Raw genomic sequence first — 18,700 nt, 5'->3', positions numbered from 1 at the left:
AGACTTGCTTATTGTGTAAGAATGGATTTGATCTGGTCAAGCTGGGGATGCATTTTAATTAGTGCAAACATGTGTAAACAGAATCCGCTTAATCAGTATATCAGGATACTATCCAGATACAAAAATGCATGTAAACGCCACGTTTATACAGGCCTTTGATATATATTATGTTTTCATGTGATCTTGCAGCAGACCAGGTGGACTTGCACTTGCTGCGGTGTCAACAGCTGAGACTGTACATCCTAAAAGCTGCACGGGCATTGCTCTCCCACCAGGACAAACTCAGACAGATCCTTTCACAGCCGGCTGTTGCAGACACCAACCCTAACCCCAGTGGTAATACCTCACATATATTCCCTGTGTGTGAAATGTAAGAAATGCTTTCAGTTCAGACAGGAGTGGACCCAGTCATGTCTGAGTGTATTTATCTAGCCTTCTGTTTTCTAATGACAACAAGCTAAACACCCATATCTAGCAAAAAGCTGTCCGTACCCTTTCCATCATAGTTTCTCTTTGATTTAGATACAGAGACTTTCATTACCTTGTTAGTGAGATAGTGTGGGCAGCAAGGCATTAAGTCAGCTTTTTTTTGCATTTCAGACGCAGCCATTGTTTTAATTGATAGATCTTTGTATGTTTAACCCCCACCCCAAAGATAAAAAGGAAAATTGCTGTGAAATGAATGTTTCTTCAGCAGCTCTCTCTCCCACTCATTGCTCACAAAGCACAGAGTCAGTGTTGTGTAGTTTGTGGGTGGACATCTGTGGACTTCACTTGCGTTAAAGCATCCATCAAGCCAATATGGTCATCATGGGGGTGGACAGTGTGTGTGTGGATAGTGATTACTAAGGGTTGTGTTTGGGGAAATCCCTGTCCATTTTTCTTAGCATCTTGTTAAACATCTAATGTAAGGGATTTGCTGCCTCCTGGTGGTTGCAGATGGTGCTTGCATTGTGGTTCCAATAAAATATAAGGGATTTGTGACTAGTAGTCATTTGGTGTGAGTTGATGTTGTAAATTCACTTCACAAAATGGTGAATTGGAATATGTATGTGTGTTTTGTACAGAGGAACCGGTTGTGTCATCTCCTGATGTAGGAGATTTGTCCCCAGAGGGTCCTCTGCCTCCTCTTATCCTCCTCCAGCAGCTGCTCTCTGCTGCTACTCAGCCTTCACCCATCAAAGCAATCTTCGACAGGCAGGAGCTGGAGGTCAGTGCCTAACCATGTACTTCTCATCTTGCCTTTTTGTACTAGACAGTAATTAGATACCAATATTTATCACATTAATTTTAATCACAAATGTTTTAAATAATTCTAAAATCCTTTTTTCAAACAATTGTTTTTTATTTTAATATCTCTCAGAACATGCCCAAAGACAGCTGCATTGAGCAGCCAGCTTTATGCTGGTGTTCTGAGTTTAATTTCTAAGGAAAAGAGTGGACTACAGACATTACACGTATTATATCAAACAGCACGACTTATCTTTTATCCTTTCTAAACAGTACAGTGCAATCAGTTATCAAAAATATACGATTAATTTGTCTAGGAATAACAGTTAGCATCGCCAGTCCAGCTGTTGTGGCTAATCTGCTAGTAAGCTTCATTGTAAGAGTCATGAGTTCTTAAGCCAAATTGTATAAAAGATAAAACATATTTACTAACAAATAATGAAGAATAGTTTTTTATTGTCTTTGGAAATATCTAAATTGCATTAATATTTGCATCTCAAATTAAGACAAATGTTAAGAGCCTAAGATCTCCTGAAAAAACATCAGTCATGTGTGATATATATATGTATATATGTATATATATATATATCTTTGTGTCCTGGCTCATCTATCTCTTCTTTCCAGGCTGCAGCTCTGGCTGTGTGTCAGTTCCTGGCAGTGGAGTCCACTCACCCCTCATCTCCGCTGTTTGAGGAGAGCAGTTCTAGTGAGGCCACCACTCCAGTCACTGTACAGCATGTTCGACCTCCTAAGCAGAAGAAACACAAGACTTCTCCCGTGCCTCCAGCACCCATAGTACTGCAGCTTATGGAGATGGGCTTCCAGAGGAAAAACATTGAGTTTGCCCTTAAATCCCTATCTGGAACCACTGGCAGCGCCTCTGGAGTTCCAGGTAATGTTATTCTGTGTTATCAGCATGTCGGTGTAGTGTATGATTTGATGGAATTACACAATATACTATTAGATAACAGTATAACTTTTTATTTTTATTTTTGTTTTTAGTATTTCTAATAGATGTTGCTATTTACTAACATCCCGCTTTGTATTGTTTAAGCCTGTTGTACAGAATTTACATTTACATTTCTAGAACTTCTTATAATTTTAAGTGTATATATAGCACTGGTTGGGTAAATTTAAACCAAATGTAATCATGGCATTCATGATTAGAATTATACAGTTCAGGTAATTGTATTGTGTTTTGTTGGTATTTCTGTGGGGATATAAAGACAAAAAAAGTATATTAAGGCTGTTAAATAGGCTGTTATTTAAAAAAAAAAAAAAAGAAAGAAAAAAGGCAAAATTAAGTGCCTGTATTTGGCCTTTAGCCAAATTTTTCATCAGATTTGCGTGTTTTGTTTCTTCTCTAGCTCTAATTTGATTTCGGGATTAGTAGTACTCATCTTGTGTGTGTGTGTGTGTGTGTGTGTTTTATTTAATGGCCAGTAAATGGTAGTGTATATAGACACAACCTTGTGCTTAAAAACAGATGAGTTACCATATTTCTGGATGTTTCAGGTGTGGAGGCGCTGGTGGGCTGGCTGTTGGATCACCCTGATGTGCACGTCACAGAGCTGTCTGATGCAGACACTGTGTCTGATGAGTACTCGGATGAAGAAGTGCTGGAGGAGCTGGAGGAGCAGGAAGCAGCTTTTCCTGTGGTATAAACACACCCCTACACACACGTCCAATAGAGAAACTCACTCATATATTCTTTCAATCCATGTGAAACTATTGTCTCATGTTTTTTGACTGTTCTTTATCTCAAGCCTCCTGGAGTTGTGGTCACAGAGAGTCAGACATTTAAGAAGAGGTCAGATTTCCAGAGTAATGATGACTATGCTGTGTATGTAAGAGAGAACATTCAGGTAAAGAGTCACTATCTTCATTGCTCATGTTAATTCAGTTTGGAGTGTGTTGCTAAGCTCATGGATTTTGTGTGGGTCTGTGTGCACGCTTGTTTTAGGTTGGAATGATGGTGAAGTGTTGCAGGACGTATGAAGAAGTGTATGAGGGAGATGTTGGGAAAGTGATCAAGCTAGATAGAGACGGCCTGCATGATCTGAACGTGCAGTGTGACTGGCAACAGAAAGGAGGCACCTACTGGGTCCGCTACATCCACACTGAACTGCTGGGTAAACTTCTACTTTACAATTGAGATTTTTTATGTCTATCATCCTCATTAATGTAGAATTTACGTTTTTTTTTATTATTTAAATAACAACTTAACCTCCTGAGACTTGGACTTTTGATTGGTGTGCATTTTTTATTTCTCCCAAACTCTTTATAATTAGTTGGACCTAACAAGTATTTAATCTATACTTTGTGACTTCCTGTACAAATACAGTCTCCTCATATGGGCACAAAAGTTTATTTAAACCTTTAAAAATGAACTTTTCTATTTGGGATAAGCAGGACCCAATTGGCCCATAAACAAGATTTTAGATTTCTACAGTAAGTAAATAAACTAGTTTCAAACATTAAAAAAAAAATAATAAAAAAAATAATAATAATAATTGAGAATTGTACTTGGCCCATGTATTGTCCCCATAGTCAACCAAGTCAATTCAAATGTATTTGTACAGCAGTTCTGTATATCTCAGCTTATTCAGACAACTATGTGTAAATACCAAATGTTTAATATAGATATTGCCTTTATTCTTATAGACAAGAGTATGTTATCACAACCTCCTTCTCTGTCGATGTATTTGTTGTTTAAAACTCAAAGATCTCTGGCCTAAGAAGGACATAATATTTTTTGTATATAAAGGCAGTATAATTTAATTTTAGTTGCAGCTCAAATCGGGAATTGCAGTTTCCGAATGTGGGAAAAGCCTATAAACAGTACATGCCAATTCTGGCAAAATGCTACTTGGTTCTGATTTGAATACACCATTAATAATTACTATTTGTAAAAAAAACAAATGCCCATCTTTTTGCTTTAGGATTTCCTCCTCAGAGTTCTCCATCTCACATTAAGATCGGAGACAAGGTGCGGGTCAAGCCTACAGTCACAACACCAAAGTACAAGTGGGGCTCTGTAACACACAGAAGTGTGGGCACAGTTAAAGGTAATGTTCCCTCTTGTTATATATATGTATATATATATATATATATATATATATATACATATATATATATATATATATAATATATATATATACATATATATATATATATATATATATATATATGTATATATATATATATATATATATATATATATATATATATATATATATATATACATATATATATATATGCATGTCGAGGAATACTTACTAAATTCCATTAGAATAAATATATTGCGTGTTGCAAGGGTGGTCATGCCAGAACACTGATGTCCTTCATTAGAATATTTTTTTTCCTCCCAACTTAGTAATACTATTTGATTCAGTTGAACAGTAAAAAAACAAATTAGGGACTGCTGCTTTAAAGTATTATTCCCTGTGCCTCGTGTTGTTTCAGCTTTCAGTGCCAATGGGAAGGATGTGATCGTTGATTTCCCACAGCAGTCCCACTGGACAGGCTTGCTCTCAGAGATGGAGCTGGTGCCTAGTGTACATCCTGGGGTCAGGTATGTGCCTGCGTGCCTGCAGACTGTGATATTCACCATAGTTTTGGGGCTCAAGTAACCAAGTTGTATATTTGTGTCTGAAGGTGTGACGGATGCCAGATGTTCCCCATTAACGGGCCCAGGTTTAAGTGCCGGAGCTGCGACGACTTTGACTTCTGTGAGAGTTGCTTCAAAACCCGTAAACACAACCCCAGACACTCATTTGGACGGATAAATGAACCAGGTCAGCCTCTACAAAAGTCATGACAAGCTGCAGATGAATAATTTGATTTTGTGTAGATTTATCTTTTACATGGTTTAGATCAGGGTCACATAACCTGCCACTGATCTCTGATCTGTAGGTCAGTCCCCAGCCTTTAGTGGGCGCTCAGGAAAGCAGCTGAAGAGACACCACAGCAGCCAACGAGGCATGCTTATAGACGAGTGGTCCAGAGCAGTGAAGAACCTCAACGTGTCCTCGTCAGTTAACCAGGCCTCAAGACTTATAGACTGTGGAGATCAGTGCTGGCAGTCCTCTGGTTCTCAGGGCAAGGTCAGCACACACACTTACACTTACACTTATGATGGACAGTGGAGTTCTCTGTTTATATTTGTCTTAATTTAAGTTTGTACTTTAAACACTTTCTTTCTGTTTTCAGAATAAGTATGTTATATTTACATTTTTTTTATTGATCTGTTTTGGTCAATATTAACAAACATCTAAGTCTTTGTGTTCTTTTGCATCTTGCTCTGTTATGACCAGATAATGGGTTTATGTATCTAATAAATACAAACTAAATGTGTTGTATTGCAAATTGAAAACTCAGACTGTTCAAATGGTTCACATGTTTTTATTTTTTATATATTTAGGCAATTTTTGATTTTTGACAGATTTTAAAAACTTCTACATCAACTTTTTATGAAATATTTGAGTCACTTTAAAAGATTTAATTCAGTTCAGAAAAAATACATTATCAAATTCATTAATATTTTGATCACTATTCAAGTGATTTTCATAAGGTTTTCTTTTTTGAATATTTAGGTCATTTTCAAATTGTTTCAGATGTAGAACTCCTGAATCAACTATTTGTTGGCGAGCATTTATTTGGATCACTTAAAGGTTTTGATTCAGTTCTCAAAAGATTCAGACTCATTTCCAAAGATTTACATCACTGTTTAAAATCAGGGAGATTGGAACTTAACATGCAGAGGTTAAAGCTGAATATATCAGATTTGGTCTAAAAAAAAACATGTTTCCCATCTCTGATAATACTGTGTAGTGCCTAGATAATACTAGGAACTGACTGTTTGGATTCCTTGTTTAATAGTCCTGTATTAACTGCCACATCCATATTCCCCATAATGAGCATAGTCTGAGACTCTGTGTGTTTACTAAAACCAGCCTAAGGGTAATTATAGCTTACTTATATGTTGTTGTTTGTTTGTATGTGTGTTCACAGCACTGGATCCGATTGGAGCTGTTCCCGGATGTTTTGGTGCACAGGCTGAAGATGATGGTGGATCCAGCAGATAGCAGCTACATGCCTTCCCTGGTAGTGGTGTCAGGTAAAAAGGAGTTTTGTTTGTTTGTTTATTCCCTTCTTTTCTAGTTTATTTGTTTATGTTCTTCTTGTTTGGAATGTGTGCTAGGTGGAAGTTCCTTAAACAACCTGATTGAGCTGAAGACCATCAACATTAACCCTACAGATACTACTGTTTCCTTGCTAAATGATTGCACTGAGGTAGGTCGGCTCTTTTTGTTGTGCACTGTGTGTGTGTGTGTGTGTGTGTGTGTGTGTGTGTGTACATATTCTGTTGACGACCCAGATAAGAACCGTTTTTAAAAGAGTTGTATTTGTGTGTTTGTGTGAATTTGCAGTACCACAGGTACATAGAGATAGCCATAAAGCAGTGCCGGAGCTCAGGGATCGACTGCAAGATCCATGGGCTGAGCATTGTGGGTCGTATCCGCGCTGAGGATGAAGACCTGGCAACCGTGCCTTTTCTGGCATCAGACAATGAAGAGGAGGAAGATGATAAAGCAGCCACTGGAAGGTGAGTGTTTCTGGGGGTAAAAGGTGAAGGACAGTACATGTACATTGTGGTCATATTTAAAAATGTTTTCAGTTAACCCTTTCAGACCTGAATTAGGTTCCAGTGAAAAATATAAGAATCTTGCTTTCACACAAAAAAGACTGGAATCCAATTAACTAAAATATTTAATGTCCATTGCTTTGGATGCCTGTGTTTAACTTTTATTTTAAATTTGATATGGACATTTTTACTTCACAAACCATAAATAAACAGTGTTTTAAATCACTTAAAATGAGTAAAAATTAGCTTTTATTTGTTTTGCTGGCTCTAGTGCTGCTATGCCCCAATGTCTGAGTTGCTGTTTTTTGCAGTGGGAGGCAGTTAAGCTACTGTAAATTTTCTATTGGCTTGTTTAATGTTCACAATAGGCTTTATTTAGCGTTATTTGCAACAAAACATAAAAAAAAGAAATCACATGTTGTCCATTGTAATGGACACAGGGACTGAAAGAATTATGATGACTGACTGTATAAGACAACTGTATTTATTAGAGATGGTTGAGAATGTTCTCTTTTGCTGCAGCCTCGCTAGGAAGAGGTCTTCAGGGCTGGAGTCTGCTGCCTCCATTAGAACCAAAGTGTTTGTGTGGGGTCTTAACGATAAAGACCAGTTGGGTGGTCTCAAAGGTTCCAAAGTGAGTAAAATGTCTTGTCATTTGAATTGAGTTTTTTTTTAATACAATCTTTGGTATTTTATTACGTTTTTTTGCAGTTCTCATTGCTGTTCTCATTAATCTCATTCTGTTTTTATTTGCAGATCAAAGTTCCGTCGTTCTCTGAGACGCTCTCAGCTCTGAATGTAGTCCAGGTGTCTGGAGGCTCCAAAAGCCTATTTGCAGGTAAGTTCACTTACGTTAATAAAAACAAACAGGGCTCCAAGAGTTCCAGCAAACTAATGCCAGGATCTCACACTACACGATTTAGCCCAGTTTTCCTGCCGTCGCTGAGTAATCTGGCAAAGCCAATAGGATCATGTAGAAATAGAGAAACACAGGTCCAAACTTGTCTTCTGCATGCTTAGAGTTGTTTATGTAGAGTCTACCAGACTACATTCTGTTTCCTCTGTTATATCAGGATATTACTGTTAAACACTAGAGGGAGCTCACAAGTGAGTCCTCTATGCATGTTGTTAAATGGAGTTAAACGCTAAAAAATTCAAGTTAAAAGTAATTTACTACTTGTTTTGAGCATTACTTTAATTTTAGAAAGTATAATAATGTATTTTATGAAAAAAAACAGCATTTCTATAGCAAACCTGTTTTACTCTGTAAAGACACTAGCTTTACTGCTATTGTGTGTTCAGTGGTTGGAGAGCTGATGCTGTAGTTACAGCCAAAGCACATTTAAGAGGTTTATAACTATAACTGAGTTTAAAACTTATAAAAAATATGTATGCAGTACTAAATCATTTGATATTGTCCTGTGTTGAGGAAATCAATGCATATTTTAGTGTAAAATGATCTGACTTTTATAATTTTTTTGAATTTCTCCATATAAACGCATTCATTTTGGACTCATTTCAAATGGGTGATTCTTTGGGGTGGCACTGTTAGTTCTCACGTGCATTTAGTTCTGGCTTGTTCTCGTGACAAACCATGATTTGTTACCCTGTATCACCGATCAGTCATGTAGTGTAAAAGTTACAACGTCCTGTCGGCCCAAAGTTGTGTAGTGTGAGCAAGGCATAAGCGGATCTCTTGTGACCCAAGGATTGCTGGTTCAAATCCTGGATCATGCTGCATGCCATCAGCAGCCAGAGTCAGAGAGAGCACAATTGGTCTTGTTCTATCTATCCATCTATCCAGGGCAGAATTGCCCTTTTGTTGGGGGCATTGCTGGTGATGGAGGAGTTCATATAAAGGGGCATTGGGTAATTGGTCTTTTTTAAATTTGGAGTAAAATTAGAAAATAAACTAACATAATATTTTACAGGAATACAGTTTTTTATTGTATAAACAGAATTAGTTTAGTAGACTTTGTTTGTTGTATTTTTGCAAACTAACAGTGTGTGTTTGTGTTTGCAGTAACTGCAGAGGGAAAAGTCTATGCGTGTGGGGAAGCTACCAATGGCAGGTTGGGCTTGGGACTATCCAGTGGTACTATACCGATTCCTCGTCAGGTCTCTGCCCTCAGCAACTACGTGGTGAAGAAAGTTGCAGTACATTCAGGTGTGGACCTGCTCGGGTCTTTTTATCCCATTTTTGTTTGTTGATTTTGACCCAGTAATCTTCAATATTATTATTCATATTCAATTTGATATCTGATAAATCTTCACGTCTAATTTTTTGTTCCTTCTGCACATAGGTGGGCGCCATGCCATGGCTCTGACGGTAGATGGAAAAGTGTTTTCTTGGGGCGAGGGAGATGATGGCAAACTAGGGCATTTCAGTAGGATGTAAGTTCAGTTTATCATGGTCACAGTGTTCACAATTGTTATATTAATTTAATGGTGTTAAATCAAGAAAACAATGTTTTTTAGGAACTGTGATAAGCCAAGACTGATTGAAGCACTGAAGACCAAGAGGATTCGGGACATTGCCTGTGGCAGCTCCCACAGTGCAGCTATCACTTCCAGTGGAGAGCTGTACAGCTGGGGTCTTGGCGAATACGGCCGGCTTGGGCATGGAGACAATACCACCCAGCTCAGGCCTAAACTGGTGAAAAAAGCTATTTGTTTACTGTAGATTTACTTCTTATCAAAGGCGTAATTATGTTCTTTGTGCCTTTTGACTTAAAACTTAAGCTCTTATCTTTATATTGTACAGGTTAAAGTGCTGTTGGGTCACAGAGTTATTCAGGTGGCATGCGGAAGCCGTGATGCTCAGACTCTGGCTCTTACAGATGAAGGTAAAATTATCATAACATTTTTAACAATTTTAAGATTTCCCTCTTTCTCTCTTTTTTAATGCTTCCTGTTCTGTTGAACAGATATATTTTTAAAAACCTTAAAACCCCTTAAATTCAGTGGTTATTAATTAGTTAAAATATGAATAAAAACATATGGAATTGTTTAGTAAAAAAAAAAGAAAAAGTTAAACAAACCAGAATATGTTTTATATTTTACATGCTTCCAAGTGGCACCTCTTGTTTAGATGACAGGTTTGCACATCTTGGTATTTTCTCAGTCCACTTTGAGGTAATGGCTTTCAGTTAACAGCTGTGCTGAACTTGTCAAGAGTTAATAACTTGAATTTCTTGCCCTTTTAATGTGTTTGAGAGCATCAGTTGTAAAGTTGTGAAGAGGTAGAGTTGGTACACAATGGATAACCTTATTTGAGTAATGTTCTAATCCATATTATGGCACAAACTACTCAACTAACACTCAAATGACTTAAAGAAATGAAGTCTGTCAATCTGAAACATTTCAAGAACTTTGAAAGTTTGAAAGCAGTTAAGATCAAACATCAAAAACGTTATGATGAAACTGGCTCTCATCAGGGCCACCCCAGGAAACAGAAGAGCTAAGAGAAAGTTAATAGCATCCCAGAATAGAGCCTCCTAAAGTCAGAGCTTCAGAGACACTTTGAAGTTACTACATAATTCATTATGTGTTCCTTCATTGTTCGGATGACTTCAGCATTACATTACAATGTTGGGGAAAAAAAGTGAATGAGAATGTGTGACCAAACTTTTGACTGGTACTGCATGTTTGTGTATGTAACGTTGTTACGATATGTACAACTGAGTGAAGAGAAGAGGAAATAAAGAGGTGCAGTTTACTCACTGTATCTGTGTTTCTGTGTCTAGGACTGGTGTTCTCGTGGGGAGATGGAGACTTTGGGAAGTTGGGCCGTGGGGGAAGTGAGGGCTGCAATATCCCTCAGAACATTGAGCGGCTGAACGGTCAGGGAGTGTGTCAGATTGAATGTGGAGCTCAGTTCTCCCTCGCTCTCACCAAATCAGGAGTTGTCTGGACCTGGTACACTCTTACAAATCCTTTCTTTTCAGACAGTAACACTGTAAATTCTGTAAATCTTTTGCTGTAGGTTATAAAGAATAGTGCAGTTTGTGTAAGTGTGTTCTTTGTAGTTGTATTAATGGATGTGAAATCTTGTGCTGACCTGTGCAGGGGGAAAGGGGATTACTTTCGTCTGGGTCACGGCACAGATGTGCACGTGCGGAAGCCCCAGATGGTGGAGGGATTGCGAGGCAAGAAGATCGTTCATGTTGCTGTGGGGGCCCTTCACTGCTTGGCAGTCACAGAGACTGGACAGGTGGGACTTTAGCACATATAGCAGAAGTGTATGTATTAAGCCCTATTTTGACTGAATTAATTTTGCCTATGAGGGTGGGTTACTTTTTTTATTTTTACTGGAAAATATAGGGCCAGACTACATGAGCTAAGAAATCTCAGCCAAAATGATGATGACGATTTAGATGGGAGGGGCTACTCGATTTACACACTTGATGATGAGGATTCTAGTAATCCAAGTATAATAGTGTTTAAAAGTTTGTGAACCCTTTAGAATTCCTAGAAGTCCTAAAAGTAGTTAAAGAGAACCCAGTTAAGCAAATGAGACAAAAATAATATACTTGATCCTTTATTTATTAAGGAAATCATCCAATATTACAAACAAGTGGCAAATGTATGTAAACCTTTGCTTTCAGTATCTGGTGTAGCAACTAAACTAAACATTTCTGGTAACTGTTGATCAGTCCTACACACCGGATTATAGGAATTTTAGCCAATTTCTCCGTACAGAACATGTTTCTTTTAGTACATTAACTGCTTGCTTTAGATCCTTTTACAACATTTGTATCACTGAAAATGTCTAGTTATAATTATTTTAATCAGCCTCTCCAGTAGGGCTGGGTGATGTGGATCAAAACTAATCTCAATATTTTTTCGCCGAGTGTCGAAATGGTAATAACAAAGGTGAGGCGAAACAATATGTTCCAACTTTTATTCAGACACTTTTATTAACATATTGTAGAGATACAAAGATCAGGTGACTACGTATTTGTATCGACAAACTGGGAGAAGAAAGAGTCATACTGTCTGAGCTAATTGGAATATACAGCTCTGGAAAAATTAAAATAAGAGACCACACAAAAATGATGGATTTCTTTGATTTTACCTAATAAAAAAAACACTGGAATATAATCAAAAGGAAGATAGATTATCGCAAGCCATCAAACCAAGCTGAACTGCTTTTATTTTTTTCACATCAGGAGTGGCATAAAGTTATCTAAAAGCAGTGTGTAAGACTGGTGCAGGAGAACATGCCAAGATGCATGAAAACTGTGATTAAAAACGAGGGTTATTCTACCAAATATTGATTTTTGAACTCTTAAAATGTTCTAAATATGAATTTGTTTTCTTTGCATTTTTTCAGGTCTGAAAGCTCTGCATTTTAGCCATTTCTGATTTTCTGCAAGTACATGCACTAAATGACAATATTTTTATTTGGAATTTAGGAGAAATGTTGTGTTTAGTTTATAGAATAAAACAACAATGTTCATTTTACTCAAACATAAACCTATAAATAGCAAAATCAGAGAAACTGATTGAGAAACTGAAGTGGTCTCTTTTTTTTTCCAGAGCTGTATATTGGAGTAATACATATCGTAAATATATATTAAAATATATCAATCATTTTTAAAAACTCAATATGTCACCCCGCCCATATCGGTATTGACAAACTGGGAGAGGTGAAAGGTGAACTGTCTAAGCTAATTGGAACACAACATACTATATAATGATATCGTCTCATTTTATATCTTGTATGAAAATATATCGCTAATTCAAAAAAAAAAAATAATAGTAATAAAATTCCCTTTGTACTGTTTGATGTTAAAGATATTCTTTTGTTGCTGTGTTCTAAAAGGTATTCGCCTGGGGAGATAATGACCATGGGCAGCAGGGTAACGGCACTACCACAGTGAACAGGAAACCCACACTCGTTCAGGGCTTAGAGGGTCAGAAGATCACACGTGTGGCGTGCGGCTCCTCTCACAGCGTGGCCTGGACTACCGTCGACGTCACCACACCCTCCGTCCACGAGCCTGTCCTCTTTCAGACTGCAAGGGACTCACTGGGAGCCTCTTATCTTGGTAAATTAACACTTCTGAAGTGCTTGTCCTGTGTGTTCTTCTCTGAATTTGGTTTGGATGCTTTTGATTTTTATTTTCTTTTTAATCCTCTTTGTCTCTTTTTGCATCCTTGTCTCTGTTTGTCTCTGTTTGGCACATATCTCCAGATTGCTTTCTTTCCAGGAAACTCAAAGGCAATCTTGTTTGTGTGATTTGATTGATTGTTTTTGTGCATTTGTTTGTTGTTTTGTTGTGTAGGTGTGCCGTCAGACAGTGACCCGTCCTCGCTGAGTAATAAGCTAAGTGGACAGAACAGCGTGAAGCCCAACCGGCCGTCTCTGGCCAAGATTTTGCTCTCTTTGGATGGAAATCTAGCTAAGCAGCAGGCTCTCTCCCATGTGCTGTCTGCTCTGCAGATAATGTATGCCAGGTACTGCATCATGCCACCTGTCTAACAACGCCTGTGTGTGATTAGAGAAATGTGTTGGCCTGTTATTTGTGTTATTGTTATTTGGGCTTGTGAAAGATGATATTTAAAATGGGTGGATTACTGTTAATTGTTTATTAGGCTGAAAGCTTGTCCCTTTGTTTGCATAAAGACTGTCATTGAGTGCATTTGGTCATTCCAGCATATTTTAGTTTGCTTAAAAGAGTTTGGGGAAAAAGGTTTTAATTATAAATAATAGTGGATATATTCTTTGTGATATTATATATTTATTTGCTGAAACTAGAGAATGCATTATTACACTAAACACAATTATTGCCATGCTTGCCAGCCTTAGTCATCTCACTAAATCATGCATTTTGTTGTTGCCCCTTTTCCTAGCAGGCCTGATCAAGATAATAAATAATATAGGCCATTGTTTGCTGAATTAAAGGGGGTGCATGCAGTATACACAGCTTTAAGATGAGACCCAATTCAAATTCAAAAGGAAGTGGTAGAAATCCCCCCCTTAAGAAATGAAAAACAAATATCACATTTTTTACATTATAAGGCGCGTATAAAATCTTTTAATTTTCCCCCAAAAATAGTCAGTGCGCCTTATAATCCAGTGCACATTTATACAGTAGTACAGCGTTAGTACACAATAGTACATCGTTATACAGTAGTTTCAATGAGGTTTCTCCAGCACCAAGGCAGGAGCATTAGTCACTAACCATGCTAAGTGCTAGCTCTACGTGGGACGAACCACTAGCTAATATCACCCTGGCTTACCGGAACACTCAAGGTTCCTCAGTGCATTTACTAGCGCTAACCGTGGCTAGTGCTAGCAGTTAGCTGTTAATGCTAATGATTCTGCACCCAGCCTAAATGGAAATCTAAGCTTACTGTAAATAAACTAAGCGCTTTACCCACCCAAATAAACAGTTTCTAGATTAATATCCAGCGCTCATTAGACTTTAAAAAAAAAAAAAATAAAAAAAAAATAAAAAAAAAATATATATATATAGATATATATTATTAATAAAAATATTTCTGCTGCATCATTTTAAGGTGGAACAGAAAAATATGCTAGCTATCTACCAAGACATGAATAAAAGGGCCATAAAACATTTACACTACATTTAAATAAGAGAATGCAATGGTTATTGTAATTTTCAAAAAGAAAATACTACATTTGTTGTGGACTAATGACGGGTGCTGCAGGCCATGTCACGCAAACACAGTTAGGGTATATGGTAAAGCTTAGGGTAGGCATACATTTGACACAGAAGTATAAATTGGCCTTAACACATTACCCTATTCCGTAATTCCAGCAAGAAACAGTGTGAATGTGGCAAACAAAGGGGTAGGGCTAAGTATTATGGCCAATCTCCATTACAACCCTTGCACTAAGTATTGTGGGTGCTTCTGGTGGTTTGTTTACAGAGATGCAGTGGTGGGAGCCCTGATGCCAGCTTGCATGATGCCGGTGGAGTGTCCATCCAGCTCTCCTGTGCCCCCTTCAGACTGCTCATCTGCCTCTAGTCCATCAGAGGCTGAGGGTCCCACTCTTTCTGCTGACGCAGAGGATCGTATCAGCCCTAATCCCTGGCAGGACAGCAAACGAGGGGAGGTATGTATATAAACACAAATGTAAAAACAGCTGTAGTACAGGATGTGTCTTGCTGCAGTAATTTTTGTACACAACGTTATTTTATAGACTATACTATTTCCCTCTTTATTGACTGTTATGTGGTGGCTAGGTGACCTCATCTGAGGATGCTATTACTCCGTCGTCGGCTGTGACGCCCTCTGCAGCTGCAGCTTCATCCCGACCCTTCATCCCAGTCACAGATGATCCCGGGGCAGCCAGCATCATCGCTGAGACCATGACCAAGACCAAAGAGGTCTGACACGTTTCAATTACTGTCATCCTCTAGAAGGATCGTGTATTGTGTGTTGAACTGTTGCTGTGTTTTATTCTATTTATTCTGATTCTGTCTTTTTTTGGCATAGTTTTCTGAGTTGCTTGCTTGTTCACTGTGACAGGACTCGGAGTGCCAGAACAAAGCCGTAGGGCCTGAGCCGCAGTATCTGGACGAGTTCACAAGCCTGCTGGTGCCTGATGACACTCGGGTGATGGTGGATCTGTTAAAGTTGGCAGTGTCTCTGCGTTCAGGCGAGAAAGGAAAAGAAGTGCTGTCTGCTGTCCTGTCAGGCATGGGCACTGCCTACCCACAGGTTCACACCGCCTTTTCAGACTTTATTTGTGTTGTTTCTTTCTTGATTAGCTACAAAATCTGATTTATTCAGTTTTCCCTTTATCTCAAACGTAGTTAATTAACTAAGATATGTTTGGTGTTCGACATGAAATCTGAAGCTTTAATTAGACTAATTATGATCACAAAATTACATGGAGTTCTTAAAGAAAGTAAGAAATGAGAGTGAGTGTGTGAAATGTTTGTGTCCAAAATGCCCATCTCTACTAAGTGGTGGTGGAAAATTATCTAGCTGTGGTTAGCAACCTTACTTAAGCTCAGAAAAATAGGTCGCTTGCCCATTTTCATGGCGGCAGCACACTGTTTGCATGCTGTTGTCTTCTATACCTGGCAACCTGGGATGTGGAAATGGAAATGGGGGAATGGCAGTGGGCAGATTTCCATGACATGCCACGCAGTTCAAATAAGAACATACTGGCTGAAGCTCTATTTACTAAAATGATGTTTATGTGCAGGTGGCTGACATGCTGCTGGAGTTGTGTGTGACTGAGCTGGAGGACGTGGCCACTGACTCTCAGAGTGGTCGTCTGTCCTCCCAGCCTGTGGTGGTGGAGAGCAGTCACCCATACACTGACGACACCTCCACCAGTGGAACAGTTAAAATACCAGGTAACATTCCTGTATGTCTGTATGATCTGCTCCATCATCACTTCAGAGCAGAATCCAAATTATTTTCTTTTTTTCTTTTCTTTTTTTAATTTATCTTTTATTTATTTATTTGTTTATTTTTCTTGTTCAGGTGCTGAAGGACTGCGTGTGGAATTTGATCGACAGTGCTCCACAGAAAGGAGGCATGACCCTTTGACTGTCATGGATGGAGCCAATAGAATTGTATCTGTTCGATCAGGTAATTTAAACATGCTCTATATGACACATTTGGCAACCTTACTGATGCTTAGTGATTACCTGTTGAGCAAAAAGCTTGCCAGCTCTCCTGTTTCCATGGCTGCAGCATATACCTGGCAACCCTGAGTGTGGAAATGGGGCTAGGGGAATGGCAGTGGGCTAGTTGGGAGGTTAAATCCCACACAAATTTGACGTACCACAGAGTTCAAATAAGAATTTTGGTTTAGGCCAAAAATCTTCATTTCAGTCCATCTATAATTCTAAGTTAAAACATATATATTTATATAATCTAGTGTATCCTAAGTATCTCAATTGTGCTAGTTTAATTATTTTCTGTAAAGAGGGAGTTCTATTGCAAGGGAGAGTTTGTTATCCCATTGTGCTTTTTTCAGGCCGTGAATGGTCAGACTGGTCCAGTGAGTTGAGAATTCCAGGAGATGAGCTAAAGTGGAAGTTCACCAGTGACGGCTCTGTGAATGGCTGGGGCTGGCGCTTCACTGTGTATCCCATCATGCCTGCTGCTGGTATGCTCGAATTCAAACATTCAGACTTTTAATGTGTCATTTTATAGGTTTAACTTTGTTGAAGTATAACTTCTGTACTGTTTTTTATTTATTTTTTATTTTTTTTTACTTAATTTCCTCAGGTCCTAAAGACCTCCTGTCTGACCGCTGCATCCTGTCCTGTCCCTCTATGGATTTGGTTACCTGCCTGCTGGACTTTCGTCTTAACTTTGCATCCAACCGCAGCATTGTGCCCAGACTTGCTGCTTCCCTCGCAGCCTGTGCTCAGCTCAGTGCTTTAGGTACATCTTAAAGACCCATTAAACAGCTTCAACACATTACACAGTTCCATAGTGACCTATTGTTATGAATGCATGGAATGTAGGGCTGCACAATATATTTCAGCATGGTCACTGTAATGTGTACACAACAGCCACATCGCAGAATATATAGTGTCACATATAGCAATAAAATATAAATCATCAATAAATAAATAAAAATGTTAAATGTTGTGGCATGTTGGATCATTGACTTCTAGCAAAATCAGTTGAAATTCATGCTTTTTTTAATATTGCAATATTTATCGCAGAGCAGCAAAATATCACAATGTGAGTTTTTTTTTCCAATGTTTTCCAATGCCCTAATGAAATATATATTTTTACTCAGATTTTTATGAATGTGTTTTTTTATACTATGACATTATTAATACAATTTGGGCAAAAATGCATTACAGTATATATGCGTTATATCCTGATACATTGAATTAGAACCCCTGTATCATTTTATGTATTGTACTGCTAAGATCTAACTGTGTGTCTGTCTGTGTGTGTGTGCATGTTTATTTATGTCCCTTTCAGCTGCTGGACACCGCATGTGGGCCCTGCAGAGATTACGTAAACTCCTGACTACTGAGTACGGACAGTCTATCAACATAAACCGCCTGCTTGGAGACAGTGAAGGAGAGGCTCGTCCAATGGTTAGTCCTGCCTGAGCTGCTATGCTGTCAGACAGACTGCTCACAATTTAGCTAATTTAATTTTGTGTGATTTCTTTTATTTATTTATTTTTTATCTCTGTTTACTGGGGTTTTTAATACAAACTTACATTTCTTCCAATGCAATCAACATATATCATAAGTACATTTGTATTTTCCCAAGGGTGCAATATTCCCCTTCTCATGGAAGAAGGTTATAGAGAAAAAAACACACTTTAGTACATAAACAAATTAATTATAAAACCGACCTGACATAAAAGCAGTTGTCAAAGGCATCAATAAATTATCTTTTCACCATATCTACATATTCATTTTGCTTTATGACATGTTCAGTTGAAAGTTACTGAAATATGGAAAGAATGCTTCCCATAAAAAAAAACATATAAAATGTACCGGTATTATACATTTGTGTGAAAGTTTAGCATAATTGTAGAATGTAAAAAAATAAAAAATAATCTATTACTGTGGCTAATACATTGTCTGGTTGTTGTAGAGTTTTACAGGCAGTGCCCTGGCTGCCCTGGTGAAGGGGCTTCCTGAAGCTTTACAGAGGCAATATGAGTATGAAGACCCCATCGTCAGAGGAGGCAAACAGCTTCTTCACAGTCCCTTCTTTAAGGTGTGTATATATGTGGAAAATACATGTGTGGGGAGGACCTTGCTCGTGTCAATGTTTGTGCAATCTATATTTCCACAACAACAGAGAAGAGACAGTTATTCCTGTAAAAGGAATTATTTTTTTATA

The 18,700-nt window shown here is 38.1% G+C and overlaps 1 protein-coding gene across 5 annotated transcripts in view; it reads left to right on the top strand.

The window, feature by feature from the left end:
• Positions 1-18,700, top strand: part of herc2 (HECT and RLD domain containing E3 ubiquitin protein ligase 2) — a 94,855-nt gene that overhangs the window by 55,030 nt on the left and 21,125 nt on the right. For all 5 annotated transcript variants that reach the window (XM_022675804.2, XM_022675803.2, XM_022675802.2 and 2 more), the window contains 32 exons: positions 190-336; positions 1,068-1,210; positions 1,855-2,122; positions 2,746-2,888; positions 2,997-3,095; positions 3,194-3,362; positions 4,173-4,298; positions 4,696-4,804; positions 4,888-5,027; positions 5,146-5,336; positions 6,244-6,349; positions 6,434-6,525; positions 6,663-6,838; positions 7,400-7,511; positions 7,634-7,715; positions 8,901-9,044; positions 9,181-9,271; positions 9,356-9,533; positions 9,642-9,723; positions 10,624-10,795; positions 10,946-11,090; positions 12,705-12,930; positions 13,168-13,339; positions 14,780-14,966; positions 15,097-15,240; positions 15,383-15,574; positions 16,068-16,221; positions 16,352-16,459; positions 16,851-16,982; positions 17,105-17,263; positions 17,819-17,937; positions 18,449-18,574. In XM_022675804.2, coding sequence (XP_022531525.2) covers positions 190-336; positions 1,068-1,210; positions 1,855-2,122; positions 2,746-2,888; positions 2,997-3,095; positions 3,194-3,362; positions 4,173-4,298; positions 4,696-4,804; positions 4,888-5,027; positions 5,146-5,336; positions 6,244-6,349; positions 6,434-6,525; positions 6,663-6,838; positions 7,400-7,511; positions 7,634-7,715; positions 8,901-9,044; positions 9,181-9,271; positions 9,356-9,533; positions 9,642-9,723; positions 10,624-10,795; positions 10,946-11,090; positions 12,705-12,930; positions 13,168-13,339; positions 14,780-14,966; positions 15,097-15,240; positions 15,383-15,574; positions 16,068-16,221; positions 16,352-16,459; positions 16,851-16,982; positions 17,105-17,263; positions 17,819-17,937; positions 18,449-18,574 — 4,634 coding nt within the window. The remainder of the gene's footprint in view (positions 1-189; positions 337-1,067; positions 1,211-1,854; positions 2,123-2,745; positions 2,889-2,996; positions 3,096-3,193; positions 3,363-4,172; positions 4,299-4,695; positions 4,805-4,887; positions 5,028-5,145; positions 5,337-6,243; positions 6,350-6,433; positions 6,526-6,662; positions 6,839-7,399; positions 7,512-7,633; positions 7,716-8,900; positions 9,045-9,180; positions 9,272-9,355; positions 9,534-9,641; positions 9,724-10,623; positions 10,796-10,945; positions 11,091-12,704; positions 12,931-13,167; positions 13,340-14,779; positions 14,967-15,096; positions 15,241-15,382; positions 15,575-16,067; positions 16,222-16,351; positions 16,460-16,850; positions 16,983-17,104; positions 17,264-17,818; positions 17,938-18,448; positions 18,575-18,700) is intronic.

Source organism: Astyanax mexicanus, chromosome 5 (assembly GCF_023375975.1).
Source record: "Astyanax mexicanus isolate ESR-SI-001 chromosome 5, AstMex3_surface, whole genome shotgun sequence".
NCBI lineage: Eukaryota > Metazoa > Chordata > Actinopteri > Characiformes > Acestrorhamphidae > Astyanax > Astyanax mexicanus.
This window is presented reverse-complemented; position numbering and strand designations above follow the sequence as displayed.